This window comes from Galleria mellonella, unplaced genomic scaffold (assembly GCF_026898425.1).
Source record: "Galleria mellonella isolate WM207_F2 unplaced genomic scaffold, CSIRO_AGI_GalMel_v1 utg64, whole genome shotgun sequence".
In the NCBI taxonomy this organism is placed as follows: Eukaryota; Metazoa; Arthropoda; class Insecta; order Lepidoptera; family Pyralidae; genus Galleria; species Galleria mellonella.
Genome location: NW_026442133.1, coordinates 5,931,918 through 5,953,726, shown reverse-complemented (window position 1 = coordinate 5,953,726; position 21,809 = coordinate 5,931,918). Strand labels below are relative to the sequence as shown.

The window sequence follows — 21,809 nt, the reverse complement described above, 5'->3', positions numbered from 1 at the left end:
CGAGAGATTGCAAAAAACGTTGGGAATTATTTCTATCATAATCCATTATTGAGAGGCAAGGTTATAATGGTTATTCCGTGTATTATTATTTCATCTATGATAAAAGCTAACCAAAAAAGTACTAAAGCTATATATAGAACTATATAAATAATTATAATAATTAAATCGAATTTTATATATTATATTAAATTAGAATATTTACAATTGGTGTACACTTATCAAATAAATGTTTAATATACCCATACTATCTATAGGTACTTAATCACTTGAGAAATAGAAAGTACCATTTAGCCACTTATGTTATTTGCTTGCACTGTACGTGTAAATGTGTGTATGATGTACTCGTATACATGATGGCTAGTAACTGGTAACAACACGTAACATCGAAATTACTAAGTAGGTTGTCAAACATTAACGAAGTCGCGATAATCGCAGGAAGTGGGTACCTGCAATATTATGCAATGTTAAAAAGAAATCGATGTTCTTTTATACATACAGAGGTATTATTTATTATGAAACATCGATTTTTAGCTTATTTTATTGTTATAAAATCTATTGTTTTTTTATGGAATAAAAATAAAATCATACCTCTGCCAGAGCTATTAAAATATGCTAGCAAGTTAGCAGTGAGTAATCATAGCCGAGGATGAAGTCACGACAATTGGCTCATCGTAACGAATTCATCAATAATATCCTAATTTGTACTTATTTTATTAGTAAATGCACCGCCTACTTAATTCTCTATTTTCCCCATGGTTGACTGGTAGAGAATACCGTTAGGTATTAAGCCCTCCATATATACACTTATATTTAGTCCATTGTCGTTTACGAAATAAACAACGACGATGATTTCCAGGTAGACTGCATGAAAGTCGACCTGATAATGTATTTGCTGTAGATAATGTGTTTTGTTTTATTGTTAGTAACGGCACTACAACAACTCCCCCTGTGTGAGAAAGAAATGCCAGTATAAATTATTAGGCAGTAACATCTTAAATGAAACGTCAAAAAATTAAATGTAAGTTTTTTTTTTCAACTAAAAATCTACTAATATTCTAACAAAATTAATGTAATACCAAGATGGAAGTAAACCCTATCGATGGAAAATAATAATGAAAGATGGAATCGGTTCAACCTTGGATGACAAAGATTTCGTATACAAAAAATACACTGTCAATATGATAACCAGAGGGCCTATCATGAAATGTTTTCCGAAATTTTGGAGCCAAATGAAACAGAAATTTATTGTTAAAATTACATAATACATGCCGTTTGGAAATATTAAAAATGTTAAAATATTGTTTCTTTGGACTTTTATGGTATGACGAACGAAATGTTAAACTCTATTTATTGGTCCGATTTTGATATTTCGGAATTTCATTTCATGGTAGACCCGCTGTTCCTGGAAGGGAGAAGATTGTTAATAAAGAGTATAGAGCCCCACTGATGACAATAACCCCATCAGCTCGTACTGCACGCGCTCCCCTGAAAACCATCGTTCGTGAAAAAATAACGAATCAGGTAGGTAAAAGAACGCAAATATAAAAATATGACGTAATCAAAGAGAATATGTGATACATGTGAAAATTTGAAAAAATCTGTTACTCAAGTATTTAATTATAAATTAAGTTAAAGACGATACAGACTAACATACAGAGTAGTGTTTACTGGTATCCTAATATACGCGGGCAATAGTTAACAGCTAGTGATTTTTATTCCTAGAAACTCTTAAAAACTACGAAACTGTTAATAACTGAATTAAAATTTCGTGTAACCGAACTGTTATCGTAGTATTTCAAATTGGTTCTGTAATTCTGGTGTTCCACTTTTCGTTTTATACTCATTTATAAAAACGTTTTTATTTCAACTCGACTGAATATGTTCGTAACGATTATAATCTGGCATTGTCTGGTACCTACTATAGTAGGTTATCATTGACATAACTATTTTAAATACCCCACTATCGAATATGAATAAAATTAATGAATATTATTCATGTTTGCCACTGGTTTTAAACAAAACAATCTCTTTGTTTCGTTAACTTTGTTGGTAGTAAAATTATGTGCGTAGTTTGGTATGGATAGGTAGGTGACCCAGTCTGACCTATTAAAATTGTAATGCATATATCATTGTTTTGGTCAGAATTGTACAATGTCCAGTACAATATTTGACTCAAGCGGTATAGCACCTCTGGAAGGGAGGGGCGGAAAACGGATTGTTAGAATTGTGGACTACCAGTCCCATTACTACCAATATACCCTGTCAGGTCGATCTCCACGTGCTCCCCCCTAGAAACCATCGTGTTGAATTGCAAGTGTATTCATCACAGTGGGCTAACTAACCCGCCTTTTCATTCTCATCTATCATCCCTCACTTGATTATCATCCGTTAAAAAAACACCTCTGAAACGGCAGAGAGAGGATTACTAGTAATGTGTACTGGCGATCTCTTTATACCCAGTCAGGCCTCCACTAGAGACCATCGTGATTTATGTTATAATTATTCCATTGCACTACACATATCTTAATTCCTCTAAATTCACCATAATAAGTCAATTAACCAAAATTCATCCTCACCTATTAATGTCATCCCTTACTAGCCGACCACCAATTTAAACGTAAAGTAATCCTTGGCATTCGTATTTCCGGTATTGTTTACGTTAGAATATATTTTCTCCAATTTTGAGTAAAAATTATTTTGTTAGCGAAATTTTGGAGAAATTAAATCCTTAGAAAAAAATTAAATGGAATTGTAGATATTTGGGAAATTTTATTTGACAGTTTTGGTATATGTAAACCGTATAACGGTATATCCTAGTAAATACAATAAAATCCGTCACGTGGTCCCAGCACAGAATAAGCCACCCCTTCATTTCCTATGGATGTCATAAGAGACGACAAATGGAATTTAATGTCGAAGAATAGGTAGCAGCATTCTTCTTAAAACGTCATCAATGCTTAACTGCGATTGGCAACCCGCCTGCCAAGCATGAAGACTAATGGAAAACCCCCTAAGTGTGTTTTCAGCAGTGAACATTAACGGTTGATATGATGATAATAATGATGACAATAAAATATAACGAGGGAGGCAGTCATTTTTCGATTTCACTGGTGTTGGTTACATGACAAAACAAAGTAAAAACTGACATAATTTCTTGACTGGGTCTTGAATCAAAACACATATAATATTATAAATAAAAAATGGTGTATAACAATCTTGGCTAGAAGCGTAACTATTCCACTTTCATCCATTAAAAAAAATCCTCAAAATATATCCAATAATTGTATAAATTAATGACGATTATTATTATTCATAAAAGATAGGTTGCCCCAATAGATCATCAAATGGACTGTATGCCCGTTTGCCGCCTTCGTAGTAAAAAATAAATTAAAAAGAAGTACATAAACTTCTTCTTTTACCATGTTTTTTTTTTCTCTTTTAGTCTGTTTTACTTGAATCTAGAATAGTTCGATCATAATATTTATAATTTTTGCCCAACAATGAAATGTAGATAACTATATTTTCTCACTTTACCTTAAAATCCAACCTAACTTGCTCTCGAGATTTGTAAACTAATAAATCCGCAAACCTAGTGACTTAGCAAGCAACGAAGTACTTCTTTCTGAACAAAATAATCGATGAAATCGGTTCACAATTGACAAAGATATCGCGCCATATACAAATAAAAACAGTCGATTTGAGAACTTCCTCCTTTTTGAAGTCAGTTGAATAGGTATACTTATTTTTACTTGATCTTGCGTCGTTTTAACTGAGTAGCCTTGAATTTGATTCAATTAAAATTCCGGAGCAGTACTGTGTTTCTGGTGTTCTTGTAACCTTTACAACAATAAAAGCCAGTGTTTTATGTTGTATCATACGTTGCCAGTTATTTCCGGAACTAAGTAGGCACACTTTTAATACAGCTCACGACCGATTTAAATTAATTAAATCGGCGAATACCTGTTACAGCTAATTGAATTTGCTGGCAATATCTATGTCTGCCAATTGTTATGGTAGCGTAACTAAAACTTTATATTTTTTACATGTTAATGTAATAAAAACTATAACACACTTTGCACCAATTAAGCATACTCTAAAAACTTAAAACAAGAAATATGGTTTACATCAACTTTTATTAAATAAAACGTATTATTTATTAATACCAAGCCGAATTATTTAAGAATCATTTTATTATGTGACGCATATTTTTATCCTCTAATATAAATTAATCCTATCCGCTGCCTTCGCCCTCGCAAATTATCTTGTTATGTTACATACGTTATGTTTATCTCCTTGAGGTATCGGGCCCTCTATTTGCCAAATCTCTTTTTAAACAGTCTGGTTTAGGATTCTAGAGAAATTAAAAATATAGTCATTTTATACACCTAGAATAAATAAAATACCTTAGTATCTATTCGCTATTAGGTATATTGTAAGCATACCTATAAAATAATGATAAATAAAATTATATCTTTCTAGTATAATCAGTAATTTGGCATTTAAAGCTGATGTAGCCAATAACTGCACTGCGCTGTACATGTTAGAGAAGTCACGATTTCTCAATATAAATACCTAAGACAAAACTAGTTACTAAGTACTTGCCATCGAATCTATTGAACGTCTCTTAACATCACGCAATAAAATTCAAATTACATTGATCATTTCATTCAACAGTTATCAATAATGCAGACCTAATGGAAAAAAATACAAATATCATCACTTCCATATAATATACAAAAGGCAACGCGAACATAACCTGCAGAATCAGAAGGTTAAACGACAGGTATAAGGTGATTATGTATCATAGTTTCCTGATTACCTGTATCTAGACTCTACAGCAATAAGCAACTTCTTATTTAAGTGTTTTTATTTTTCTTTTTTAATTAAATATTAGTGCCTTTTATGGCAGAAACATTCATTCCACTAAATAAGAATTCCCAGGGAAACTGAAGATAACTTATCACCTTATATAATATCAGCCGTTAACTGTCCTCCGTTGAACACAGGGATCCCCTATTGAGGGGTTTTGCCAATAGTTGCAACAGTTGGCAGGCGGATTGACAGCAGCAGTTAGGCTCTAGTGATGTTTTAAGAGGGACACTGTCGCACATATCTGGCCCATTAAGTTCTCTTAGTCGCCTTTTATGACACCCACGGGAGTAGACAGCCCATTCTTTGTCAGAACCACACGGCGAAAATAACGGATGCACCCTTAAAATACACAATAATTAGTTCGGTATTTAGCTAAGTAATAAGTATAATAATATTGTAACAAAATTATTCACACAGATATCTGCATATAGGAAAATTAATACAATCCGTATTAAGCATTACGAATACTCGTTTTTATAAATTCGAAATTAAATTGATTCGTTTGTTACCTTTTTGTACTTTAATGGCTCAACTAATCATAGTGAAATTTAGCATAAACACCTAGTATTTGGCATAAAGAAAGATATACCTAGGCCGTATTTAAAATTATTTAATAGAAGCGGCCTGGCTCCTTAAAAATGGCATATATATACTCTGAGACATGTCTTTGCGAAGCTTTGCTCGCATCCTGATGCTCAGACCAGACAATTCTGGGGTGGGTACGACCTCCCTCTAAATACCTACGCTAATAAATCTGGTAACTTTTTATTCTAATCCCACAGACGACGTCAAAAGCTAGTCTGCTCATAATGCTTGATTATTATATGAAAGTTAATTTCTTCGTTATCTTTTAAATTGTCATAAATTTTGACATAAAGTAGCACAAAGATGGCGAAGATATTTTTATTCCAGTCAATCAATACATGTACCGGTCACGTGATCGACAGTACGGAAAATGCTTATTGAATATAATTAAACTTCTATTGATATAAAATGGATTGAATCTATAGATTGGTTGCATCCTTTTCAAATCGTAACACGATTATTTTAAATGCCTACGTTTTGATTTATTTTACAACGGGACTAAAATGTTTATATTGTCTTTTTATTATTATATCAGCCATTAACTGTCCACTGCTGAACATAGGCGTTTCCCATAAGGGGAGTTTTGCCAATAGTTTTGCAAGTAGTGCCACACTTGGCAGGCGGGTTGGCAACCGCAGTCAGGCATTTGGTGATGTTTTAAGATGGACACTATTGCCCATCCCCCAACTATTTATATCCCTTAATCGCCTCTTACGACATCCACGGGAAAGAGAGAGGTGACCCATTCTATTTCGGGATCCCACGGTACTTTACCTTATGAATAAATTTATATAAACGTGTATAAAAAAAATAGAGAAATACTTAAAAAACAGCATTACTAAAGACTGATATTTAATATACATAAGTACTTGTAATTTCGTATTGTTATAATCATATGCAGAACTATGTAGATTAGGTATACATGATAAGCATTTATGCAAAACGCACCAAAATAAAACAATAGGTACCAATTAAAATTTGAAAAAGAGAGACAACAAATAATATATTACGTAATAAAGCAAGAATAATCCGATAGTAATGTCGAGGCTGTAATACGATATAACAACTGCAGTTAACGTTGTTTGTTATTATTGCTTTTATATATTTATATCTATATATTTAACCATAAGTAAATGCCCATGGTATTTTTTCTCAATGAATGATAATGATATGGTATAACCCTGCCTACGTTAAAGGTATAATATGCTTGCGGGGCACCAGTTAGTGTTGATAGGTGAGAATGAAAAGTCAGGTTACTTACCCCATAGTTACGAATTCTCTTGAAACTATGTAAGCTGAATAGTTTCCAGGGAGAACCGCGAAAAGAACAATTGACGAGTGAAATTATTATTATTATTATTATAATATAAGAAAAAATATTTTTTGTTCTTGAAGGTAGGTAACACCGCACCAAATGCACAAATACATGAAACATGTTTTTATCACATGAAATATATCGATTGAGATATAAATAAATAATTATAATTGTAGAATGCATGAACAGTTGACGCATACAAAAATACTTGACTGTTGGCATTATAACAAATAAATACTTATTGCGCATAAAAGAACAAATGCATAATAATTATGTAGGTACTTAAATATAAATCATTTTAGCACACCAAGGTTTATATTAAGCGCCTTAATATATATATATATATTGGGCAGGGCCGAATTAACCATGGCGGGGCCGAATTAAACAATGCATGCCTCGCTCTAATATAATCTAATTAAAATACCTACTATAATATTATTCTACATAATAACTTGAAATGTGTTACGAAATATACTGAAATATGACGACAAAATATAAAAAAGCAATAATATTTTCATTCATGGTTTGTTAAATACACATGTTCCAATATAATTTTCACTTAAAAAAAAACAGTTTACCTAAATAATACATTGGTATATCTGCATGTTATGTTTTAACTTTAATTTTATAAACTTCTGTTATTTACATAAAATTAATAAAATCAATAAATTAATTAGGATCTTTCTTGAAAAAAAATTTTGTCGGTACGTTGAGAACCTAGGCATTGGCTAAACTGCCTAATGATTAATCCGGCCCTGATCACGAGTACCTCTTTTTTTATGCGATGAAAATGGAGTGATGTCACTGCCTATACTATTAGTACTTACGCTGGCGGGGAACGCGAGAAGGTCAACCTGACATGGTATACCCTATTGAGTTTAGTGGCTCCATTGCTAGTTATACACAGTAATCCCCTCTCCCTCCTCACGGTACCTTTATCCCATTTATTTTAACGCGAAACATGAATTAGTTTAAATTTGAAATGTGAGATATTGCAGACAAACTACAGAGTAATAAGCATAAGACCTTATTTCTAGGGGGAAAAGGATTGTTAGCAATGGAATTTGACAGCCCCATTGCTAGCAATACGCCCTATCAGGTCGACCTCCACGTGGTTCCCCCTGGAAACCATCGTGAACAATTCTTGTTGAATTCGTCATGATGGGCTAACTGACCTGCTTCATCCTCATCTATCATCCTTCATTGGTGGCCCCGCCGGTGTATACCAATAGCGCGGGTGGGATTACTATTTCATTTATCACCCATAAAAAATACCTTAGTTCTTAGAATCGTAACGCATGAGTGATCCAATTAGTATTACAGTGTATTATGTGATATCAATGGTATTTATTGTTCATAGATGTAAGCGACAGTTACCACTTTCTATCAGTTGTAATATCAAGTTGTTTCCCATTTCAAGTCAGCGAAAATATACTTAGATATCTAAGTTTATTTTTATGCCAAATAATTTCCACGACAACATTTTCATACCTTTTTTAATTTTCAACGATTTCTTAATAGCTTACACACAAAAATCGGGTATACTTCACATTTTAAGCTACAATATTAATATAAATAATGTAAATAGATATAATTTGTATATTAATGTATGAATATGTAGTTCTACTGATACTGTTGCAAAAACTAAAGTGTTAGTCAAGACAGTAAGAATTAATAAAATACCGGTCGATGGATCCGGTTCCAATCGTAATAATATTTATCCAAGGTTTTTTTTATATATTTATTGTTCCAAAAACAAACTTCTATACGCTTCGTATATGCATGCCGGTCTTACAACACATTAACTAGCAAGTTCGATACTTTATGACTATAATTAAACACTGTCGCCAGTGCGACCAAATAATAAAAATGAGAATGTGCCTGTGGTATAATTAATATATATGTAAGATACACTGAAAGTATTGTATAACTAGGAATAAAACTAATTAAAATCAAAATATTCCATTTAATGTTTTTTTTTTCTTTTTGTTCGTTCTTTAGCTATAACCATTTTTTTTTTTTAAAAACAAGAACCATTTATCTAAGGGTAGATATGTTTTTTAACACGATGAAAATGGAATGATTGTCAGCGCTTTCGGTAGACACCGGTGAGTACCAGTGAGAAATGATACATATAATAATAACTACCTACAAGAAACAGCACATATAAGATCAATCATTTATATTGACTCGGTTCAAGGGCGTGCTATAAGTATTCTATCGAAAACGATCCTGAATTCAAGCAGTTTTTGCCTTCCTTTGTGTTTTATATTGTCTATTTAAGAAGAAATTAGTAGGAAATCAGAATCATTATGAATGAATTATAATGGGGTAAACGGATCGTAAATGGAGAAAGGAAATGTTTGGAAAGTCAGTCTCAACTGGCGCACTAGTTCAACTTACAACAACCAAGTTAGTGATGTTGTAAACGAGTCTGTATGAAAACTCGGTTAATAAAAACTTATTGTCTCTGCTTAAAAATGAAAATTTAAAAATAATAGTTTATTAAGTTTTGATTGCCAAATTTGATAAAATCTGTGTTCTTAGAAAAGTCATTGGTCATAGTAGATAATACTATAACAAAACTACAGAACACTCGACACAGGTAGGTACTTATTTTTTATTGTATAGACATAGTAGTTATATTAAATTAGATAGACAAGTTAAATTTGTGAATTTATTGAATGAGACAAACTTCATGGTTTGTTCCATTGAATTGTGTTTTGTATAACGGGTTAAGTTTTTGTTAACTGCAAGAATTTCTTACCAAGCAAGAACAAGATTCGCGCATCCCGTCATCGCTTACTGAGCAAAAAATGGCAAATGCGATGCCAATGACCCATGGACGATTTCTCGCGATGACGTGAGCATTAATTTTTCAAATTAATGCTCACGTCATCGCGAGAAATCGTCCAGGTAAAATATAAAATACATACACAAATAAATAATAGTATAAAATGACAAATGCGACAAAACACAATTTAGTTCCTATAAAAATAATAACCAAGCGACTACTGTTGAATCATCTTTTTTTTTTCATCGAGTCAGCCATTAACTGCACACTGCTAAACATAAGCCTTCCCCATAAAGAGAGTTTTGCCAGTAGTTACCACGCTTGGCACGCGGGTTGGCAACCGCAGTTAGGCTTTTAGAGATGTTTTAAGCGGGACGCTGCTGCCTATCCCTCTATAATTAAATTCCTTTAATCGCCTCTTACGACACCCACAAGAATGGAAGGGGTGGTCAATTCTGTGCCGGGACCACACTGACTTTACTGTTAAATACACAAATATATTGCTATTTATTACAGTCTTTGATTATCTATATAAATAAAAATCAATTGCCGAATGTATGTAATCGCATCACTTTAGAACGGCTGCACATATTTAGCCAATTCTTTTTTATTGTCTGTAATTATCAGGACAGATTTGTATGAAAGAAAATGTTTGAAAAGTCGTGAAGAAAAGTGTGAACTTTGGTTAAAAAAGCGAAGATTTGATCTCTTTTTCATTACCACACCTGTGCGAAATTTGGGCGGACAGCTAATTGAATACGTAAATGGAGTTTATAAAGAAAATAAATAATGTCTTCTATTATTGAAGAGCATGATAAATAAATTTTAGTTTGTAGATAAAGCATTTTTAAATAATCAATTAATAAAACATTATTTTTCAAAATTGACAGATAATTGCGACGTTGGCTCACTTCAGTAAACTAAAGACATTAATGCTCTTAGTCAGAATATAAAATAAAAAAAAAATAAGCCAAAAAACGATGATTCAATTCAAGAGTTTTTTAAAAGAGAACTCTAATATAAATAATCTAAGACGACTGTCTGTATTAGGTATAAAACAGCAGTATGCTGCGAGATACCTTATGATGTTATAAATTGACAACATAAATAATTTTCTGAAAACTAAAGGTGGATTTTACAACGTTATAGGTAGGCAACTCTACAATTTTATACTACATAAATTCCACTATCTATATATTTTTGTTTCAGCAATAACACAACTTAAATTCATAGGTATAATATTGTCTCGTCATATAAATTCCATATAATATCAGACCACTGGGTCTAATTAATTAAATAAATATCATGGGTTGCAATAAATATCCACCTAGAACCGTTACTAAAATTAGAGAAGCCAAGCTAGCATGAAATCTCATTATAGTTACCTATCTAGAACAGACATAACTGACATAGAACGTATATAATCATGGTATCAATTTTTAGGCAATTGAAATAAGTAAAATTAACATTAACTAAAATTAACATAAATAATCAGAACTTAATAAGAGCCAAATAGGATTAAAAACTATTATAGTTTGTTATTTTTACTTAATACCTCAGTACATATAGGTATCTAATGAAATTGTAACTAGACAACATCTGTACATAGGAAATATTAAAAAAAAATTATAGAAGCAATAGAAGTTAAAACAATATTTCTTATAATTTTTTTCGGTCTGTTTTTGTTCCGGCCACATGCAAAAACTACGGCCCAATTGCAGTTTCACAGTTGAATTTCAATGTTTTATCTTGATACACAATCGAGAAAAGTTCTAGTTTAAAATATGGATTTTAAACTAATGGAATAGAATACAGAAATAGAATACTTTTAAAAAAGTCTCAGACAAAAACTAGTATTTCATAAATTATAAAATTGTTTTCATAATAAACATATTCACATTAGTATTTAAATTATTTTAATAAGATACATCTAGGGTTAACTCGTGTACCGTATAATTATTGTGTCGTTGGAAATAATAAAGACTTTATTTCATTAAAAAAAAAAAACAAAACCTGGCGAAGGTTTCGCATAATATATATATCGCATAATACAAAAAAAAAATAGGCGATTACCCATTTTAAAAGGCACTTAATACATTTTTAATATTTATTTTATATAGCATATTTAGATTTTTTATTACTTATATTATTCCAATATTGTATCATTAATATGTTTGATTTATTAGTTTTTGGTGAGTGCATACATATATATATATATATAATAAATAAATAAATATATGATGCATTGACCATAAAATCCTCATTATATGTAGTACCAAAATATCTAAACCAGACTAATATTGAGCTTATTCAAAAATTATGATTAAATAAATAGTAACATTAAATACAAGTAATAAGTATACAAATATAACACATGCAGGTATCAATATCTGTTCCAAATACGGAGTCCATTTTTATAGATAACAAAATGACGTTTAAAATTAAACTCATATTTCCACAACATTAAGTTGAATTTAGTTATCTGCATAGATATTTTAAATTAAATAATAATTTATTTTTCCATAAACAGGTCATATTTAAAGTGTTTACACTAAGAATAGGTACATGTTAAATTGTTACAACTTCCGATATGATTACTGTCAATCTTACTAGGTCATGTAATGAACTGTATAAAGGACATACAGTTCATACCTTTTTTGTCATAATATACTAACATGTTATAAAATAATACCAAGTAAAAATTTTATTTTGTGTCTATGGTTTTTCATTATTATATATACTTATTATTTTATCTTTATATAAAATAATAAGTACATATAATAAAAATACCTACCTATTAATTACACCAGGTATCGAAATAGTAAATAAGTAACAACTGATGATAAGCGGTAACCGTAACCTATGAATGCATTGCTTGCACTACCAGAGGCTTGATTACGTAACTCACTTTGTTAACAATTATCATTTGAAACAGATTGAAATTGACAATTTTGCGATTAGACAAGCTGATATGTAATTATTTAACAATTCTAATTACAAATGAAGTTCTACGGTTTCTAACTAATGTCAAATGGTAGGTACGTAATTGCAAAACTGTCGGTTCATATTTCATACGACAATAGTAACAGAATCATATATGGCCGCAGTAATATGATATAATTACTTCATTATTAATATCTTTAGAAACCTTCCGAAAACCCATTCTTACCCCTTTTTAAAATAACTTTCTTTCCATCTGTTAAAAAGCAATTAAATAAATGTAGACAAGAAATATCTAATAATAATAATGGAGCCTAATTTTGACACAAAAAAATGCACACAATTTTGAGCTTATTCTTGTAAGAAAAGTATCCTTATATTGAATTATATTTATGTACATCTACTTATTACACAGTAGGTACCTACGATATAAAGCAAATTAAACATGATCTAACATATATCTGGCTATTATTAAAAAAAATCTATAGTTATTTAATAAATCAAAATAAAAATGTTATAGGTTAATATGCCTTCAGTAGCTATTGTCAACGTTTCACATCAAAATCCTTAAAGATAAATCACCCAATCCGAAATTATAGATACTACCGCAACACAATATGTATCTACCTACAAATAAGTATTAAAAACTATAGACTTTAGAAGGTTCAGCTAAACCGATTTAGTTTATTTTCTATGCAGTATTAATATGCAGTATTGTAAGAGATGACTAAGTAAACTTAATCGTAGAGGCAGCGTCCCTCTTAAAACATCACCCAAGCTTAACTGCGGTTGTTAACCCGCCTGCCAAACATGGCAACCATTAGCAAAACCTCCCTCATGGGTGGGGGAGACCTGTGTTCATCAGTGGACAATTAACGGCTGACATGTTGATGATGATGATGATGATTATACAGTATAGGACAAAACGCTTATTAAACCAAAGAAAAATTTATGCGACCAAAATACGATATGCCAATCGATTAATTGATTATATTTTTCAATTTGTTATTAATTGAAAGTTTTTTTCTATAAATATTTCAACAAGACTTGGTTACCTTTTCATAAGTTCTGTTGAAACAGACTGTACCTAGTAGCAATAATACTTCATCACTTCAAATATCTTTATATTTTCTTTGCACGATATGTGAAGCAGTAAAATATTGTTATGCTGACGCTGGTCATCACTTAACACGTAGGTAGGTAACTATAGCAAAGTTGTATAATTAACATCCTCGAGGTAATTTGATTAATTTTCGTCTGAATCCAAATCCTGAATCAATCTAAAGAAACCGGTACCTAGCTTACCTACTAACAAAACATTTTCTGTATTTTGAAAATATTACGCTTCCTCTTTATTATTTTCGAAATGGCGACGGTGATTATCTTAAAGAGAAGGGGCAATGTCGAAGTATCGAAATCCTTAAATGATTCAGTTCCTATCCTTGTAACACTGTAACCAGCATTAATTAAAATCGTCCTTGGCAATGATTAAACAAACTACCTTCATCTACTATCAGCGGTTTACTAACTTCTCTATTACACAATAATGATTTGTAATACTCACCTTCGACATACCGTCCAACTCGTTGGAATCACAGAACACTTAAATATCACTCTTCCATTTCTATATATTAATGCCCTTTTTTATATTTGGGCGTCCAATACTCGGTCGATCAAGGATTAAACATTGAAAAATTCGTATCGCATTTTTGAGGCGCCGTTTCGCGGCGAATGCCCGATCAATACTGTTGGTTGGTGTCGTAGTCTTTGCCGGTGGATAAGGTAAAAAATACTGTATAACGATACGCGTGCGCGCGCCGACTGTTGTTGACTGACATAGCGCATGTGTGAGTCGGATGGTCCGATCGCCACAGCCCTGTTTGCCTCTCGAACCACAACACCAACAATCAACACTGAACCGAGCACATTATCATTAGGTATGTTCACAACACTGCTGATGCGAGGCCACAGACGCGCTTATAGCGTTAATTGTATGTTAAGGTAATGACAGCAAAATCATTATACTGATTAAAGATAAATATTAAACGGTACCTTTATATTGAGTATCAGAAATATCACGACCGTCCAAGAAATAAACAGTCAAACATGATTTTCTTTAGAAAATTACTTTTAGAAACTTATTTTTTCGTACGTCTTCCTCTGTTAAGTTTGTAGCTTAATTTATACTGAAATAAATGGATAGTAAAAAAGAAAACAATGAATGATAGACGATTTTTCAAAAATACAAGTAGGTAGGTACTTATGTTTTAACATATTTTGTTCCGCAATAATTTAAGATTGTGTCTCACAAAAAAACAATTTAGATTGTGATAAAATCAGTGTATTTGATTAAACAAATACTAAACCGATTTTGATATAATTTCTATGAGACTAATCTGCAAATATATCCTTTCAGAAAAAAAAAATTGCCTTAGAAATAATGAAGTTGTGAGATAACAAACACAAAAAAAAATACAACCGAATTGATAAACTCCTTTTTGAAGTCGGTTGAAAAAGCTAGTCGTAACGACGATGAAATATTTCATCGAATTGATGATCAATAGAATTGACGATGTAATCATGAAACAGCCAAAACTTTCTCACCAATTGAGAACCTTTTCCTATTAGAACTTCCTTAAATATGCTATACACGTGTATCTTTTTTCTAATTAATGCCGAGCGAGAGAGAGAGAGAGTGACCAAACTGTGAGGAGAAGACTGCATGAAGCTAACCTGTATACTCGCAGACCGCTTCGTACTTCAGCACTGCGCCAAGGAAATCGTGGACGAAGATTACAGTGGGCCCGTAAACATTTGCTCTGGGAGGATATCCAGTCTGTAGTACTGTTTACCGATGAGTCCCGATTTGGTTTCCATCCTTATTCACGAAGAGTATGTGTATAGGGAGTTTCTAGTCGTGAGAGCCGTTAGCGACACACTCAGGAAGTTCATCCTTACCATGGCGGGACAATTATGGTTTAGGCAGGAATTCGTGTCGGTGGCAGAATAGACCTCTTTTGGATCAGAAACACCATGACCGCTGAAAAATACCGTAACCAGGTACTAATACCCATTGTCCATCGCCATCGACTATAAATGGGCCGAGAATTCACACTCATGCAACATAACGTTCGCCCGCACACAACTCGAGTCGTGACCAGCTGGCTGCAGGAGCACAATGTGTCGGTCTTAAGCTGGCCTGCGCAATTGCCAGACCTAAACCCCATAGAGCACGCGTGGGACATGCTGTGAAGGATTTTCCTGCAAACATCGCAACTGAAGAGCAACATTTTTTGCATCTAAGCAAAACCTGGGACAATATTTCACAGCAAGACTTTAATCACTTGATTCAAAGTATGAAAAACCGCTGCAGAACCGTTATTAATATCATGGGTGGTTTTACTGACTTCGAATTTTTGTATCATTTTAAAAAACTTGAATACTTAGCTTTATTTTTCTTTTTTCTTATAAAAAAACATCAATTTTTATTTATTTATTTATTTATTAAACACTTTATAGCACCAACATTATATTTGTTGCAATAAAGTAGATATTATTATATTTGTTGAACAATTTTCAATAAGAATAATGTAGTACAAAAGGCGGTCTTATTGCTAAGCAATCTTTTCCAGACAACCTTTAATTTTACCATTTTTCCATTTTTTGTCTTTACTTAAATAAAACTTCAATTATGCAAAAATATGACTTTAATTTATTTTGAAGTATAGTCTGTTTAATGGGTTTTTCAAAAAATATATATATGTTGCATGTTATTTATATTTTAATTTCAGTAAATTGAGAAAATTCAAAATATCCCTAGACTACGTTAATGTGTGTATTTCTTAGTGACGTTAAAAGCTATACCTACTTTGCACAATAAATAGAGGTACTGTTCAAGCAGTTCGGCTGTAGATAATAAAAGCAAAATGTCGAGTACTTTTTGTACTACTTGCTTTTCTTTGGTGCTCTCAACCTCTCCTTGAGGGAGGAAAGGAATTGTTAGTAATGGGATCTAACTGACCCATTGGTAGCATTGCTAGCAATATACCCTGTCAGGTCCACCTCCACGTGGTTCCCCTTGAAAACCATCGAACTGAATTCCAGGTGTATTCATCACGATGGGCTAACTGAGCTGGTTTTTCATGATCACCGTCACTAATGCTCCGCCAACAGATATCGTTAGCGCAGGCAGGGTTACCATTCCATCATCATCCATAAAAAAAAACATCTTGAATCAAAAGTACCGACTACGTTTTTTTTCATACCTTCCTTCTTTTTTTATTGTGTTGTATGGGTATTATTTATTAAATATATGCACATAAAGGTATAGGCACGGCACGGCCTATCCTATATATAACCCTTAACTTTTTGACATTTTGAAAATGGTTATATGGCTCTTCTAAACCACTAAACAGTGTCTTCAAATTCAGCAAATGTGTTTGTAATATTTCATGACATACCAAATAAGATCTGCATGTAATTTAATAAATAAACAATGGACTAAATGATACAGACCAATTTAGCCCAAATTTTACGTATTTGGAAGTATCTCTTTTGAAATTTGTTTAGTGTGAAAATCTATTAGCAAATAACAACACAGCTATTGTGCTGTCATTTTTTTTACACAAAAAAAGAAATAACTCCTTGTCACTTCGAATAAAAAACCATTATATATTTAACAACTATGCAACCAAGTGATTATGTTTTAAAAGTTTTACGCTATAATTTATTTCAATAGAGTATAATGAAAAGTTAACCAAGATTTATAAAATTATCTCACAAATATTTTTTAAATGACAATTATTGATTTGTACTATTATTGGACACCAGCAAACTGTCAATTATTCATTTTTTACATTTTTATTTAGTTAATATGTAATTATAGCGATATGAATATTTTAGACACGGATGTAATTAAAAATTGTTGTACAAAACTTAATTATTTTAATTTATTGAACCGATACTATTAAACTGTGGCATAGATAACTCAAATTTCAGCATATAGGGATAGTGACGACTCTTAAATAAAGTACAGAATGAATACTTCAAATTATTTCTTATGATTATTTATTTTTTGAACATAAATACAATGAAATTTGCATTAAAATATAGCGAGTGAATTTATTTAGTGACAAGCTAATACAATAATTAAATTCCAATTTTAAATATTAGAAAGTACAATGGTGACTCTTACTATCCAAGATCTTTTACCCTATAACACAAATAAACCTAATAAGAAAGTGGATATGGATGCAATATTACCTTTTTTAATATTGCCACTTTTGCTGTTAGTAGCCACGATATCCCGTGCAATTACTATAATAGTCATGGTAGTCATAGGAATGGGTGCATTGTACGTATTATCCAGACCACGTCAGAAGAACAGGTAACTACTGATTTATTATCTTGATCATACATAAAGCTAAATCTATTATTAACAGAAATTTTAGTAGAACTGTATCCTTCTGTTTAGCAAATTACAATTATCATGAAGACTAAAGAAAAGAGTTAAAAGATAATAATTGTGCTTATGATTTTTTTACTTTTCTACTAGCTCTATTACGCGGATTCGCCCGTGGTTATATCGTAATATTCAATAGCCTATAATTTTCTTAAATGATGAACTATCAAATGCAAAAAGAATTTTTCGAACCCGACTGATAATTCCAGAGATCCAAACAAACCCTTCAACATTCATCCAAACAAACAAACTCTACTGCTATATATATATATATATATATATATATATATATATATATATATATATATATATATATATATATATATATATATATATATAAGTATGATTTAATTGAACTTCCAACAACTTTATTTTCAGATCACCATTTTTTTACTCATGGACATTATCTTCAGCTTTATATATGTTTTTAATATTTGAAATTGGAATATTGGGACTATTGGAAATAACACAACTAGAGAACTTCATATTTCTACTATTGCTAACATGTACATGCTATTTCTTTTATAAAATGAAAGCAGTTGCTGACTTTGAACTAGCTACTGGATCTTCAAAAGGAAAAGAATACAGGTAGGTGTTTCTTATATATTGTTAAATAAATAATCTCATTACTAAAGTTACAGTAAACAGTTTTCACATATTAGGTGAGTTGCTATATGTAACTTACCATATTTAACAAAAACAATAAAAACAACACTTTCTATAGTTATGCCAACCTATAAGCCCTAATGTATAATCCACATCTCTGTATACTAAATTATTTATATGTATGTGTATTAGATTATATTATATATATCTAATATATAAAATTCTCGTGTCGCAGTGTTTGTTACCAAACTCCTCTAAAACGGCTTTACCGATTTTTATGAAATTTTGTGTGCATATTGGGTAGGTCTGAGAATCGGCCAACATTTAATTTTCACACCTCTCAATGATAGGGGGTGACCCACCCCTAAATATATATATATTTTTTTTTGACAATTTATTTTATTTTTATTTTATTATGATTTAGCATTGAAAAATACATACAAATTCAAATTTTCACGCTTTTACGATCAACCCCTGTTGTTTATTTGCAATTTTTATGTGCCGCAATATAGTTGCAAGATGACAATCGAATATAATAATTGTAGTACGATATATTTTCATGTATAGTTCTAGAAATAATATATATGGTAAAACAATGTTTACCGAATCAGCTAGTATATATATGTATATGTATATATATATACTTAATTCATGATCTAGAATTCAAATCCTTTGGATCCAACCCTCAGTATATGTATCTCTAAATGTAATGCTAAGAACTATGGTGCTTCTTACTTCTATATTATTATATTTATATTATTTATCCTTAATTTTATAGAGTTGAAGATAAATAATTAAAATATATTTTAATACAATGTTGGATTATTGGGAAGTATTGTTATACAGAACTGAAATATTAATCATGCAATAAAATTCTTGTTAAACTATCACTGAAATTTTGGATTACAGTTATTTGTATATATATAAAAAACACTGATACCATAATGAAATCCACGGTTTGTATTTTGACTTGACATTATGCCTAAGGATGATATTTTAAAACCCATTGTGTATAAATATTATAATTAAAAAAAAAACACATTTTGCTATAGACATAGTGGAACAAAGTACAAGTATTTTGAATAATATATACCATATAATTGACATAATTGAATCAATTTCTGAATATTCAAGTCAAATAAATAAGTAAAAGTAATTGAATAATAAATCTTATGAAAATATTTCAGCCCTGTCCTCACATCAGATTCTCACTACTGCCAGATATGTCAAATTGAGGTAAATGAACGGTTCTTTCACTCAATATGGTATGTATGTATGCTAATTCCTTATCTGTCATTGAGCCATGCATGCCTAGAAAGTTAAAATTGATGGTTTACTCATTTATAAATGGACTGTTTGTTATTTTAGGTGGGACTGCTGTGTACTTAAACCTAATTATGGCTATTTCCTAGTTGGACAGCTGCTAGCATTTGCAACACTTTTGTTTGGAACCAACTTAGGTCTGACAAGTGTTTGTCAACCTTTTATATTATATGGTACTATATTAATGCCAGAAGATTGTGACGATGTATATTATGAATTCAAGTAAGTAACAACAAATTACCATACCCATGTATTAGCAATTTTGTTCTACATTGTACTTATACATTTTATTTAACTACATTTCAGTATGGCGCTTTGCTTTGTTACCTGTGTGTACGGTGTGGGATATCTATTTGTTATATTTCTAGTGCTACTTCATCAATTATTGATATACATTCCAAAATATAGTGGTAAGTATTCTTATCAAGCTCTTTAAAAATAAAACGATTTAAATGGAACATCCTAAAATTAAAACCTATTTGTAATATTTCTATGCATTTTTCCTTTTTCAGAACCACAATGGAGAAAACTCATTAATGTTTTCAATGTATAATAAATATAATGAACTTATTTAAATATTAATTTTAATAAGAGTAGTTTACTGAGGGGTAATTATTATGAAATAGATACTATAAATCAATTAAAGATAAATTTGAATCTTTGTAATATATTCTGTACATATTCACTATTTTATTTTTATTAAATTGTTTATATTTTATTATATACAAGATAATGTTTTTAATACTATAAAAATGAATTATTTTTTATTAAAAATAAGTAATTTATATTGTAATACCATTTGTCTTCTCTGTAAATATAAAATGTATTGATAATTGTGTATCTGTAATTCTTATCGAACTATAGATAAATACCAAGTAGTAAACATTTTTGTTATTTCTAGTCATTTTCGTGGGATTGTTAAGCGATTAACCCAGGGAGCAGGGCTGTTACTCCTTGTATTAATCGCCTTAGTTTTGGAAAATACACTATTTATTCATTATAAGTATTATATAACGTAAAGTGAAACTGTTTTAATTATTACCTAATTAATTGTTATTATTTGTTCACTGTTCTTGTGTTTTTATTGCTCTTTGCAAAACTTATTAAAAAAAATAGTTTTTTATATAAAATACATAATAGCATGGGGTTCTTCGAAAGGAATGTAAAGAGGTTTCTTCAGGGTCATCAACGCGCGTGTAATACCCCTGGTATTGCAGGTGTTCATAGGCTACTGTAACCAATTACCATCAGGTGGGCCGTATCAGTGCCTGCCATCTCAGTGTTATAAAAAAATAAAAGCTTAACATTGTGGACGCGGTTTGTCTTTAAAATAATAAATCACGATAGCTCCGAAAAATTTATAGCAATTTATTACAAAGTTCTCTATAATGACATAAAATCCAAATTCCTTTTTACCCAAGTGAAAAACGTTGGATTATATTAACAGTTTTGTTATATTAAAGAAATAGGAAATCGCGTTTACTACTATTTGTACAAATAAACAAATCTTTTTTCTATGTTGTACAAAAAAGTTTTGCAGTCATTTTATAAAATATACTGATATATTTTTTATGATACTTAAAATAGAAAACGAGCTGATAGCCCACCTAATGGATAAAAATAAATGACGCCTATAGTCATAAAAACACCATGGACCTAACAAAATGCAATATAATGCCCATGGTATGCCATTCCTGATAACTATAGGTCTCCTATGCTATAGGCTATAATTTTAATTGTAATTGTGTGTTATTCAAATATAAAAAAAAGGAAAAGAAAATAAGAATCCAATTCGAAAAAGGTACGAATTAGATCATCTGAAAAATGGTCTCCACTGCATTGAATGGCTGCGCTAATATAACCTTATTTCATTCTATGTCTCCCATTAAATATCTTTACATCAAACAACATAC

General features: G+C 31.0%; 2 protein-coding genes across 2 annotated transcripts in view; one reads left to right on the top strand and one right to left on the bottom strand.

Moving 5' to 3' along the window:
- The window catches only part of LOC113512638 (uncharacterized), a 114,172-nt gene extending 99,777 nt beyond the window's left edge, over positions 1-14,395 (bottom strand). The window contains exon 1 of the mRNA XM_052900267.1: positions 14,071-14,395. Coding sequence (XP_052756227.1) covers positions 14,071-14,079 — 9 coding nt within the window. The 5' untranslated portion in view covers positions 14,080-14,395. The remainder of the gene's footprint in view (positions 1-14,070) is intronic.
- Positions 14,396-17,506: 3,111 nt separating this feature from the next.
- On the top strand, positions 17,507-21,525 carry LOC113512498 (palmitoyltransferase ZDHHC23-A). The gene is made up of 6 exons (XM_026896397.3): positions 17,507-17,892; positions 18,346-18,555; positions 19,761-19,838; positions 19,942-20,118; positions 20,203-20,306; positions 20,409-21,525. The coding sequence occupies exons 1-6, from the start codon at positions 17,687-17,689 to the stop codon at positions 20,447-20,449; spliced, it is 816 nt and encodes a 271-aa protein (XP_026752198.1). The 5' UTR covers positions 17,507-17,686; the 3' UTR covers positions 20,450-21,525.
- The last annotated feature ends 284 nt before the right edge of the window (positions 21,526-21,809 follow it).

Coding starts and splice junctions, on each gene's coding strand:
- LOC113512498 (XM_026896397.3), top strand. CDS start 17,687: ATGGTGACTCTTACTATCCAAGATCTTTTACCCTATAACACAAATAAA. Junction 18,556..19,760: donor TCAAAAGGAAAAGAATACAG/GTAGGTGTTTCT, acceptor AAAATATTTCAG/CCCTGTCCTCACATCAGATT. Junction 20,119..20,202: donor GATGTATATTATGAATTCAA/GTAAGTAACAAC, acceptor ACTACATTTCAG/TATGGCGCTTTGCTTTGTTA.